The 12,864-nt window shown below is 35.8% G+C and overlaps 2 protein-coding genes across 2 annotated transcripts; one reads left to right on the plus strand and one right to left on the minus strand.

Annotated features, from left to right (window-relative positions):
• Positions 1 to 408: 408 nt before the first annotated feature.
• LOC141828567 (DNA repair protein XRCC4-like) lies at positions 409 to 5,456 on the minus strand. Its single transcript, XM_074716020.1, is given in 6 exon segments — positions 409 to 570; positions 573 to 714; positions 2,950 to 3,072; positions 3,173 to 3,301; positions 5,034 to 5,176; positions 5,274 to 5,456. Coding segments are annotated over 6 exon segments (750 nt in total). The 5' UTR covers positions 5,449 to 5,456; the 3' UTR covers positions 409 to 532.
• Positions 5,457 to 6,885: 1,429 nt separating this feature from the next.
• Positions 6,886 to 11,469, plus strand: LOC141826301 (uncharacterized). Its single transcript, XM_074713544.1, has 4 exons — positions 6,886 to 7,055; positions 10,457 to 10,861; positions 10,949 to 11,019; positions 11,122 to 11,469. The coding sequence occupies exons 1-4, from the start codon at positions 6,886 to 6,888 to the stop codon at positions 11,274 to 11,276; spliced, it is 801 nt and encodes a 266-aa protein (XP_074569645.1). The 3' UTR covers positions 11,277 to 11,469.
• Positions 11,470 to 12,864: the final 1,395 nt, after the last annotated feature.

The raw sequence follows: 12,864 nt of genomic DNA on the forward strand, positions 1-12,864 counted from the left end.
TGGTGCAACATTGTTCTCACACTTCCTTATATATTAATTATCATATGGAAGACAACTCCACCAAATAAAGAGATACCTTGGGGAATCCTTTTAGATATTTTGATATGTTCATTATATAGATGTTAGGTAGAATGTTGTTTCAGACAAGACTTTTTATTATTTATAGTAGAATGCTTATTACTATTGGCCACAAAAATATCGGTTTAGTAAGTAGTCTTGTTAAAAACTAGAGGATTTGTTTCAACTGCATCAGAGTATAATAATAGTGAGGTTATAACTATTTTTGTTTAGTTTAGGTCAGGTGTAACTCTCTTGTATTTTATATGCCTCACGTTTACTATCTTTACATTAACATGAGTTGACTTAGTGGTTTGCAAAGAACACAACTTTAGGTTATGCCTAAAGACAATTTAGCATTCATACCTTTCATTAAGGTTTTGCATATGCAGTGCCAATTCATGAGCTCTACTTACAAGTTGTCTTTCAAAATTTCACATCGTAGCTGGTTGTCATTCCAGGCGTAGAGGGATGGTCACTCTTCGTCAGGTTCCTCCTTTGTTAGGGTTCTCAGTCGCTGGCCTCGTCAAAGCTCTTGGTTTTATCAGTTGAATCATCATCCTCCTCCTTTGGAGCTTTTGTACTAGCCTCCAGACTTGATAGCTTATCCCTTAGCTCTCGCAATTTGGCTTTCTTCGAGTTCAAGATAGCTACAAACTACATGCATGAGTAGATAATTAGGCACGATGCAAGTTAGCTAGAACAAGTAAAAATGGAGTAGAAGAAACTTGTTCTGAGCTGCAATCGAGTGAGCCTGTCATCTTTTGCATCCCATTAATGGTGGGATAAAACATATTACTAAGAAATTAGACCAAGAAAGCGTCGATAAAGATACAGTCCCCAGCATTTGGCATAAGTTGCAATCAAGTGAATGTCATCTCTGCTTTTTCATATCACTAATCATAAGACAAAACCTATTCACAAGAAATTCGACCGGAAAGTATCCTTCTAATGATGCATGTTGTTGTACCAATCTTTTGAACACTAATATTGGTATTATATCAATTAGAACCTCCCCATTCTCTCCTCCCACACATAATCACACAAATACTGGTATCATGACAATTAGAACCTCTTAATTGTCTTCTCCCTTGCATAATCAAATTTTCGTATCATGCTAATTACAACCTCCTAATTCTCTCCTCACTTTCATATTGGTTTTTCCAAAATAGAAACCATTATCTACTTCCTGCCACTAGAATAAGCAGCTTAGATCGCAGAAACAATGAAAGAAATATAAAACTTTGAAGAGGCAATCTAACATTTATTGATACCTTCTTTCTTTTCTATGAAAATATGTTTTTTGCCCTTATGCTTTACCTCTTTTTGCAAAAGGAAGCAGTATAGCAAAGATGAAGGCTAAATTGGATGTATTTGTTAGGATAAAATAAAAAATATTACTATCCTGGAGTAGACAAAATAAATCAATTAATAAGCATAAACTGTAAAACCAAAAACAAAACAAAAAAAACATAGACTTTTATAGCTAGACAGGTAGAATCAATTATAGTTGCAGACGCCAAGAGAGATTAAAAATGTTCTAATTTAAAAAAAAAAGAGAGCAAAGTCTGGGTATTAATACTGATAAAATTTAACACAAAAGTAAATGGTGGGATAAAATCTAAGCTGCCTCCAAATAGTTTGGACTCAAGATTTGTGTGTTTTCAGATCCTTTTCCCTTTGTCCCAGAAGGTAACCAGGCAAGGAGATTGATAGCACACAAATCCATTCGGTCATCTCTAATTTGTTAGGTTAACACAACTTGGTGAATGTAATCTCAAGTTCAGACTATAGGTAGCTAATTAAGGAAAATATGCACAAATAACCTCCGAAATTTCTGTCCAACTTTCATAATAGGTCTCTTTACACCAATTATCAGTAGTTCTTTTGTTATCTAACAATCTATTGGAAAGATGAATGAACAAATTAATTACACAAACAAATTGCGATATTGAATTTGAATACAGAAATCTTGGGCTTGGATTATGTCACCATAGATTTGATAGAAATAGACTAAATCGAGGAGAATAACATCACAATCAAACCCAATAAGTACCAACTACTTGTGTCAGCTAGAATCAAGGAAAATGCATAACCTAAATTAAGCAACACACAAGGCTAATAGAAACCAGACAAACAGGTAGGTCGAAGAAACATTAAGAACAACATTAATTGCTCTTTTATTTCTTTATTTTGAGGATGGATTAGAATTTTGTTAGAAGAGAAAATCATTAGCAAGCAAGTCTCAAAGAGTAATCAGATACTTGTAAGAAAAAAAACGCTTGAGAATCACTCCTCGAATGCGCTCGTAAGAATGGATCAAAGACACTGCTAAATGGAAACTTTTGGTTTACTGGATTTGTAATTAAGAGCAATTTCTAAAGTTATTCAACAAACAGAAAATTTTTGAAGAATGTTCTGATTATCAAAACTCTACAATAGTTATAGCTAGTAGTGTTAAAGTGTACTAAAGCTGATCTCAATTTCACTCCCATGTATGAGTTCCCTAAATAGAACCAAGAAGGAACAGATCTCCATGAGTTTTTTAGTATTCTTGCCTTTTCTACCAAGAATAAACTCATTTTAAAACCTTATACAAATCTAAATAAATATTCATCAATTAATCTGATTAATTAAGTGTATTGTAAAGGAGATCACAAAAATGCAAAAGAAACAAACCATCCAACAATAGAGGGAAAACAACAGCTTATAGAAAGCACATACTTAATGTGGGGTTCATACAGGCAACAAAGATATTTGCATGTAATTGGAAGAGAAAAACTATAAAGCAACTATAAACAAAAAACAAGTACAAAGTATGGGTGTTCATTTCAGTGCCAACTTGAACAAATTAGATATAAAAAAGTTAAGATAACTGAAAAGAAAGCATACCTTGTTGTAGACTGCAGATTCAAATTCAGATTTCTCATTGCTGAATCGTTGGCTTTGCTCTAAACATTTATCAGCTTCTGATTTCAATATCTCAAATGAACGTGTCCTTGTAACAACTTCTTCCTACAAAATTTTCATAAAATGTCATGTTTTAAGAGAAGAAAAATTAAAGAACAAAATGTCACCTAATATCAAAGAAAAAACATGGAAAATAGAAAAATACACTCAAGCGTATGTTTGCATCCATAAGGAAATCCAGGATTCCTGATGTCGTTTTCTTGTTATCAGATGATAGTTTGCACTTCCATCGCCACTCCAATTTAGTGCCTTGCTTCTCAAAAGTCCAAGACAACTGAAGACATGGACATATAAACGCAAAGAATACCATTATTAATCATTTAAAAGAAGAAACCTAATTAATCTACAACAAAAATATCAACAAGATTAACTTTTAAGTTTTAAGAACGTTTTACAGCCCAGAGTCCAAACTAACCTGTTCAATGTTGTCCAAGAAGGTATATACAAGGCCTAATACTGATATCAGTTGTAGGGTTATCCTAGGAAGGTTTAGGGTTTAGGATTTTGGGATATCAGTCCCTGACCGAGTTAAACTGTTTTGGTGTTCTGCCAGTGTGCCAACTGCAGTGCTGGTGGACACCAAAGAAGAAAAAGGTGGAGGAAGGCAAGGAGAGGAAGGAGGAAGGGAAACCTACCTAGAAACTTGTCGGAGCAGTTGACTTCAAAACCTCACCAAAATCACAGCCAAAAAGCCCCTGTGAAGGTCCCAAGCATGCTGTGTCTCAGCCCTCACCGGTATCTTAGTGTGGAGGTGGAATGTTGTCTCACCTGATATGGCAAGACAATATGAAATCAAAACCTTGCATCGTGGTGAATGTTCTTGTGGTAATTTTACTTTGCCAAGAGAAGGCCACATGCATCCCAGTAAACTAAGATTTTCTAATTTTAACTAGCCAACTGAAGGCCATGTAAAAAGTAGTAAAAAAAAACATTTTGTAACCCGTGGAAGTAATGTCAGGTTAGTCAAAGACTTTCAAATTTTCTTTGTGAATTGAGCCCTTAGATGAGAATTGTTTCAATCTAATGTAGTTCTCTACTTCTCTCCCTATCTCTAGGCAGGAAGAATGTTTACCTAGAGTTATACTCAGAAAATTCTTGCTAATTAACTCTGGTGGATTTGCCCTTGCTATTGCATTTCAAAAGCACAGTAAGCAGCAGTAAACTAACTCAAAGTGCAATACTGAAATTGAACAATTACTTGGTAATTACCTTCAAAAAACTGATTTGCAAGGTGTTTAATTATATTTGATTATTTAGCAGACATCTACAAACAATGTTTTTTTTTACTATTTTTAACAACCAGAATAAGGCAACTAGAAGTTCACCAAAACCTAACATTTACATAGTGATGAAGAACACATCCGATCCTAATAATTTCTACATGCAACTTGTAGCCATCATTAGACCATATATGACAGATTCCACCATTCGCTCCTAACAATGCTCTTTTCACTTTATGGAATACTGATGCATCAAGATTATGAAATTAACTCTCATTTTGTTCATGTACTTGCTAGACTCCCGCTTAGGTGATAGTACAGACATGTATGTAGATGACTATTAAGGCAAAACTCAAGGAGACACGTTTAAAATGACACGGACATATACGTAGACCACTAATAGATACTCTAGTTAGACGATGTAAAACTATGACAAATATGAACATCAAACGAGGAAGAAAAAAACCAAAAAAGATTTAATTAACACCAATAAAATAAAATAAATTTAATTTAAATATAAATAATGATATAGTAGGGATAGACTTCAATGAAGTAGAGGGCTAGCAGGATAAGACTTTGTTATTGTTGTACTCGCTAGACTCCCGCTTAGTCTCTCCCTTTCTACTTTCCATTCTTTTATCAGTTCTAAGCATTCTTCAACAAGCTAGAGAAAACCATTTAATTGCAGATGTTCCAGGAAATAAAGATGGCCTTTTTTTTGGACAAACGTTGACCTAAGAAAACAAGAGTATAAAAGGGGGGAAAGTGATAGCAAGTATGACTTGCCCTACGCTGCCCGTTTCCGGCGTCTTCAAATCCATACTTGGATCCCGGCTGTTGGAATCCAAGATACTGCTCGGAGAGGGAGATGTACTCGGCCACCGAAAGGTCCCACTGCTCCGCCCTAAGCCTCACCTCCGCCTCCGTCGCTGGACAATCAACAAGCAAGAAATCAAACAACGGGACGCGAAACGGGAACAACCAAACATAAAAGCGAAAACGCAGAAAGAATGCATGGAGGGGAACCATGGCAGGTCCAGGCGTTGAGACCGTCGGAGATGGCGAGTTCGAAGCGGGAGGGGAACCAGGAGGCCTTGACGAAGACGGCGTCCTTGTTCTTGGGGTCCTCCACGGGGAGCTCCAGCCTTAAGCAAGTGTGCCTCGTCGAGGCGGAAGCAATGTCGGAGTGATCCTCCGCCATGGCTAGTCGTCGCCGAGCAACGCCGACAATCCCGACGCCTCCTTGTAATAAATAAGACTTATCAATTTAGTCGGCCCACACAGGCCCAGGCCCAGGCCCAAGCCCAAGCTCATATTTATAATTAAAGCCCAAGGAATTATCAAAAATAGCCTCGTTCTTTAACAAGTTTTTTTTTAAACGGTAATTTTTAAAAATGCCCTTAGTATTTGAAATTCCCTCGTTCTATAACAACTTTTTAAAAAGCGCCCTTACAATTTGGTAATTTTTAAAACACCCTCTAGATTTTGTAATGTTAACATACTTTAAGAATTTTTTTATTTTATCGTCAAATTTTTAAGGATAAAATAGATTTTTAATCATAGATAACATTTTAATAAAAAATAAAAATCTTAAAACCATTTTAACATTAATAAATTTTGAGAGGTATTTAGAAAAACTATTGTTGGAGGCATTTTGAAAATAATCCTTCTTTAAAAAATATTAAAATATTCTTTTTAAAAATTTTATTATCATACATGTAAAATTATAATATCTGTTTTATTCTTGTAAATTATTATTGAATGAGAAAATTATTTTACTAATAAAATAAAAATATTAATTAGTTTTAAAATGCTACACAAAATCGATCCGATGTTAAAGGCAATTACATCTTAAAATGATAATCCCAATACATCTCTGGGGTGGTAATTAGAAATTTAAAATGCGGGAAGCACAAAATTGCCCAACATCCTTTGATGTTAGGAAAAATTCTTGCAAATACGTTGTAACTGGGGATCGAACACCTATTACATCTTATAACACTATTACCAGAGACGATTTAAAACTCTAAAATAAGCTAATAATCATACATTTGAAAAAAAAAAACAGAAGAAATGGCTAAGGCTGAAATAATATTAAGTTGAGTCTGGTGCATTACATATATTTACACGATTCATAAATATACATAGTGGAAGAATAATAATAATTACGATAAATTATTATAAACTCGTAATACATATATGTAGAATACAACAGATATAAAACATAACTATAATTTAAAATTTTAGGAATAACATTTATTCTTGGTATACCTAATGGATGGTGTGAAATGAGAATGACATTAATCAAGTAGCTCTATCAAAGCTCCGCCTCTATTGATGATCCACGTCGAGTACTCGTCTAGACGACTTTCAAAATTACGAATCACATCACCATCTTTGATACTAGTCAAACGATTGATACGAGAGAAAATTTTAATATTAAAAAATACACAACAACACTCATCGTATTCATTTTTAAAGACTTTTCAACAATCGTATTCCCGACGAGTCTCCAGCAATCAACTCTTGACCGTCATTGAAGGGTAAACAGCCGGAACTTTTTTAACAAAGGTAGATTGTTCTCCGATAGCTTCACAAGCTTCCTACTACGGCAACGGGCTTCCAACAACTATTGTTTATGGTGAACACTTCACCTCTCCTTGCTGTCCACAATGAATATCGAGTGCTGGTGTCCAACGCCCGCCGGAGATTCAACTTCTCCTCTGATGGTCGACTAGGATATAGGCTCACCAACAACCGACCACGTGCTCAGGGAGATGTCGAGCTTCCAATGTCCAACGCCGACAGGTCAACTGGGAGAAACAACTCAGGAAGGATGCGGTCGAATTACCTCTCCTTGCACAACCGACAACCGGAGCTCAATAGCTTCAAAAGTTGATCGAGATTTTTGATCGGGAAGTCCAACCGTGCTCGGAAGAAGAAAACAGGAAGGAGGAGGGCAGCATCACGATTTCGAATTTCCTTCACGCATTGATTAACTAAAGCCAACGGCCGAATCGCGAGCGAAGAAGAAGACCTACAATGTCGTGATTTTTAGAGGGGATAAAACGCACGATTAGGTTTTTCTTTAAGTGAACCGACTGCAGGGTTGTTCTTTCAATCACGGTAGCAAATTGGTTTTTTTTAAGGGTTTACTATAGCAAAAACAAGAGTTACAAGAGATGAGATGGACGGATGAGATTAATCTTAACCATTAAGGTTTAATATCAACCGTTTATTCCTCTTTTGATATCATATCTCATACAACATTTTATTGTGTTTGGATCTAATCCAAAATCTCATCTCTTAACTCAATACCCAAAATCCAAATACCAAACTTAACTTCGGTTCAAAACCAAATCAAGTTGGTCCATTTTGATTTAAAACTAAATCGTTTGGTTCGATAATCAAAACACTTTCAATCAGAACTAAACAAATTTGGTTCATTTCATCTTCATAAGACGAGACTCATCATCACTTTGGTGGATCTGTCAAAATATCTTTCATCAGAATCAAACCATTTGGTTCATTTCATCTTGATAAGATGAATCCTATCATCTTTGCCTTTTGTCCGATTCAATTCAACTTTATTTCTCTGATTTTGAGAATATAATTCTCAAACTCGTTTTAAGTCCTTTAGAAAAATTTATAGTGCGTGTGACCCAATAGGTTCCTGATTATGTTGACCGTTCATAATTAATCATTAATTATGAAACAATCATGAGTGACACATAGTAGTATATTATGATTTTCAATTGATCAAAAAATCAACGATTGATTCCAGAACCATTTCTGAACCCTTCAGCAGCTACAATGAGACATGTCTCGTGTCTTTCACCGTCTTATACCCACTTGGTTTAGGATATGATCTATGTGTCAGTCCTCACTAGGTTGACTACGTCACATCTAGCCCAAGTCTACACTCCTTGTCTTGTGGATTCAAGTTACTTATACATGTGTTCAAGAGTACCATACTCTTAACATGCAATGCTTTGATCAAAGACTTCAAGTAACAATTATGACAAGCGACCGTAGGGTATATATCTCCGTTTTCAAGGAGCGGTGAATCTTCTGTGGGTTATTCAAACATCTTCGGATACTTTAACTTACACTCAATCATCCCAAGTTTACACCTCCTTGGAGATGTTTGTTTAAGATATCAAAGTATAAGTCTCCATGGTCAAGATGACTTGAATACTGCAAGTCAAAGGAAACTTACACTTAAGATGCATTGAAATCTTTATTGACATATCTCTGTATACATAGAACCATATGAAGTCTCATGACAGATCATTCCAATGAACTAGTTACCTTTAACTAACATCTACGTTTAATTCTTAACATCTAATGTCTCCAACCAGTGAAAACAACTACCAAGGAGTTTAAACGTGTTAGTTTCAACAAAATTAATGATTTTCGTGCTCATTAATTCATCAACTAGGGATAATTTTAATACATAATTGTACATATAGAGATGCTCACTAATTGTGATTCAATCATAAATTCTCTCATGCTATAAATTATATTGCGGATATTCAGTAAATGAGTTTAAGATCCAATTAAACACATACATAATATATACTCAAATAGTAAATTTCTATTTATTTAATAAATAATACAACCATAAAGCAATTGACTTATGACACCTCTCAAATATAACAAGAGATAAAAGATAAACAACATTAAAGTGATTCCAAAAGAGTAAGATAAGTGAAAGTTAGCTCAGTTCATGTTATTATACAAGTGATCTCTACGTCAATGACTTTAGAAAACTTCACAATTTACTCCTATCTCTCTTGTAAAATCTTGTTTTTACCTCTTTGGAACTTTGCGAAATGTGTTATATTGTTTTCCATCTCTAGCTCTTTTTCTTCTCCCATAGAAGTTTTATCTCCTTACCACATTGTGGAAGAGTTCCACCCAATGGCAGAGCCAGAAATTTTATAGTCCTTGGGTTAATCCCGAACTTATCAAAAGTCCCTGGGCTATCTTTCTCTTTCACACATAGTTTTTATTTTTTTTTTTCTACCATAAATTTAAACTGCAAGTTCCTCTTTAACTCTATCAGATCCCAGGCTAAAGCTCATAGAGCAATACCTAGCTCCGTCCTTGGTCCCACCACTATTAATTCTATGTGCTAGTCCATTCATGTGCACCTAGTCCCTTTGTCCCCTCTCTCATCCTTTCGAAACATAAAAACAAAAATAAATTCTCGGCGATCGAATTCAAAGCATCCATCTAAAAGCATCCTCCAAATCTATACATTTATTACAAAACCAAGCAAATTAAGATTCTCTACGAATAGCAATCAGAGACCTACAAATTTATGTCAAAGATAGGACGATCTTATTCTACTCCTAGTACGACGACATTAGGGCGATCCAAAATCCATAAACACCATCACTTAATCACATAAAGCAATGATGGAATCAAGTCACGAGATCATGAAGAAAGCTAATAAACCAATATTGTTGTCTCTATCTCCTCTCGTTGTCCCACAAACTCACATGCCCTAATTAGGGTAAACAAACAAAGCAAAAGTAAATGCTAAGTGAGCTTGGAGGAGGGCTTGTCGGATTGAGCGAGCCAATTGAGCTGGTCGAGCTGAATGAGTTTATCATGTTAAATTCGATGGAATCCATATATATTTCTATAACAGTATGATATTATACACTTTGGGTTCATGCTCTTAGTTTTATTTTTAAACTTTACCCAAAAGGTCTCATACCAATAGAGATATCTTCAAACAAAGTAAGACTTTAATTGTATCTAATAATCTATCCCTCAAATAAAAGACCATTGGGTCGGAGTCCCCTTTAACGGTCCTAACAGACTCCTTACTAGTCCGAATCTCAACGGGCTCATCTCGTTAACGGTCCCAACAGACTCTTTATTAGAAACCCCCCAATCATACTTTGATACTACTAGATTCAATAGAATTTTTACCATAGTATGATATTGTCCAATTTGAATCTAAACCCTCATGATTTTATTTTTGAGTTTTATCCAAAAAGTTTCGTTCCAATAATTAAAGATATCTTTTATCTTATAACTCTGTAATCTTTTTTATATATTTTTAATATAAAATTTGATTGTATCTCAATATATCAGACAGTCGAATGAGCAGTAAAATAAGTTAAATTAGTTACATTGAGTTAATGGACCGAATGAAAACCGGCCGGTTCAACTGACTCGCCCACGATATTAAGGAAGGAAGCAGAGTTGCTAAAGGACCTCCACCGCCGACCTCCTCTTCCAGCTTCTCATGGCGACCAACGTGCCTCCCTCGCTCTTCTACTCCCGCTACTCCTCCTTTCCTCCTTCTCGCTGATCCGCCCCGGCGGCTCCGACACGGCGAGCGACTTCGCGGAGTGCGGCAACGCCCTGGTGGGATTGCAGACGTGCATCAACTACGTGCAGGGGGCGTCCGCAGCGCCGACGCCCGACTGCTGCGGCGGCCTCAAGGACGTGCTGGCGCAGAGCCCCAAATGCCTGTGCGTCCTCATCAAGGACCGCGACGACCCCCAATTGCCCGTCAAGATCAACGTCACCCGCGCCCTCGCCCTGCCCGCCGCCTGCAGCGCCGCCGCCAACGTCTCCAAATGCCCCAGTCAGTAGCTAGACCAACACCTTTTTGCTTCCCTTTCGGAATATCTCGTAGATTAAGCTAATGGTCGGGTGCTTGATCTGTCGGTGCAGAGGCTGCTGAACCTGCCGCCCAACTCGCCGGAGGCGCAGGTGTTCAGGCAGACTGGCAACACCACCACTCAAGGTCAGTGACGAGCAGCAACATTATAGCTTAGTTCAGATATGTAAATCAGTTAGATGCTCTCTTAAATCCTTTCTTTTCTCATCTCTTGTTTTGTTATGGCAGCGAAGGGCAACTCCAGTGCGAGAACTGGCACTGGCACTGGCACTTCCCCTCGTCCGACTCCAGAGACCAGCCATGGAGGGAGAGGGTGGGCAGTGGAGAGGGAGGTGGTGGTAGGTTGTCTCCTTTACTTTGTGCTGTTTCTGGTGGCCACTTGAAGTTGCTGCTTAGATTGTGCATCTTCTGCCATCAATTATTGGAGCCATGTGTGTCATTGAATGGAGTGGATCCAAAGGCTTTAACTTTGTTCTTGCCGAGTGGAGTTATTGATTGGGTTTGCTTTCTCTTTGCATGCGCAGTGAGGAAGATGATGAGTGTGATGCGAACAAAGTAGTTATTGGTTATCATGAATTTGAGCCTTAACTATCAGGAATCCTATGCTATTTATTATCTATCGGATTAGTTATTAAATTATATATCATAAATTGGACATTGAGGGACACTGCGAGGATCTCGAAGTGAGTCGAGAGGGCTTTTATGCAGAAGAAAAAAAAAAAATTGATAATCCCAATTAATCGCATTGACTCAATCCCTAGAGGAGAGGGCTTTTGTCGAGGCAGGTGTCTTGTTGTCGTTCGATGACGATGAAGTAGATGATGGTGGAGGACCAGGCGGGGACGATCCAGAGCAAGCACTTCCAGAACTCCTTCCTCAGCTGTTTCCATTGATTTGGAAAAACTTTCTTTAGAGATTTGAGCTGATCAAGCCTTCCAGCTAGCATTCAACATTCAACTGTTGTGTGTGTGATTTATTAGTCTGCTAGAAATATCTTATATTTAAGATATAGACAATCAATTCAACCTTTAATTCAACATAAATGCAAGTCAATATTGACATTTACTAAGGCATTTGGCAAAATTAGAATCGTATGAATCGAACGTTTATGAATAAGTTTATTGTTCGGCTTGCTATAAAATCTTATTTATGTTCATTCAATATATTAAATATCAATTAAATGAACAAGCTTAAACAATTCGTTAAATTAAACGAACAAACTTAAATATACATATGTTTAGCTCGTAAATAATATTCGTGAAGAATGTTTGTCAATAAAATTTTTATCAACATGCTAAATAAAAAATTTTTAAATAAATAAATAAATTTATATTATCAAGTTCAATAACCAACTAAACAAACTTAAAATGTAAAAAATTTTAAATAATCAAATAAGTTTAAATTGAAAGTTTGATAATATCTAAATGAATTACTAAGTCAAGTTTGAACTAAACTCAAACTCATTAAAGAAAAACAAGTTAAACTTAAACAATCATTTTAATAACTTAGTTTATTTTAAATTCGATTTGACTTAACTCGTTTACCTTATTAAATAAATTTGAACATCACAAATCTTGATTCGTTTACAATGCTAGACAAAACTACTTTAAGATTCTATTGATACTAGAGTAAATACTAGATGATGAGTTTTATAGTGAGTCTAGTGATTTATTCGCCAACTTTGACTTCTTCTTCCTTATTCCAAATCTCTCACTTTGTCTTTAAGTTTTTCAATTTTTTCCTAAAATTTTAAAATTTACCATAACAATTTTTTAATATATTTTCTAACTAGGTATTTTCCACCGGCCACATTTTACTTAAGTGGCCGATAGAAAACTTTTATAGAATTGAATTAATTATTTTTAAAATTAATTAGATCGTAAAAATTTAATATCGAGATTAAAAAGATTATAATAATTTTCATGAAATAGAACTAGCATAAATGCATTCTTTATTTCATATATTATATTG

The sequence above is a fragment of the Curcuma longa genome, chromosome 4, assembly GCF_044706935.1.
Source record: "Curcuma longa cultivar G26 ecotype Majalengka, Jawa Barat chromosome 4, ITB_CL_G26_1.1, whole genome shotgun sequence".
In the NCBI taxonomy this organism is placed as follows: Eukaryota; Viridiplantae; Streptophyta; class Magnoliopsida; order Zingiberales; family Zingiberaceae; genus Curcuma; species Curcuma longa.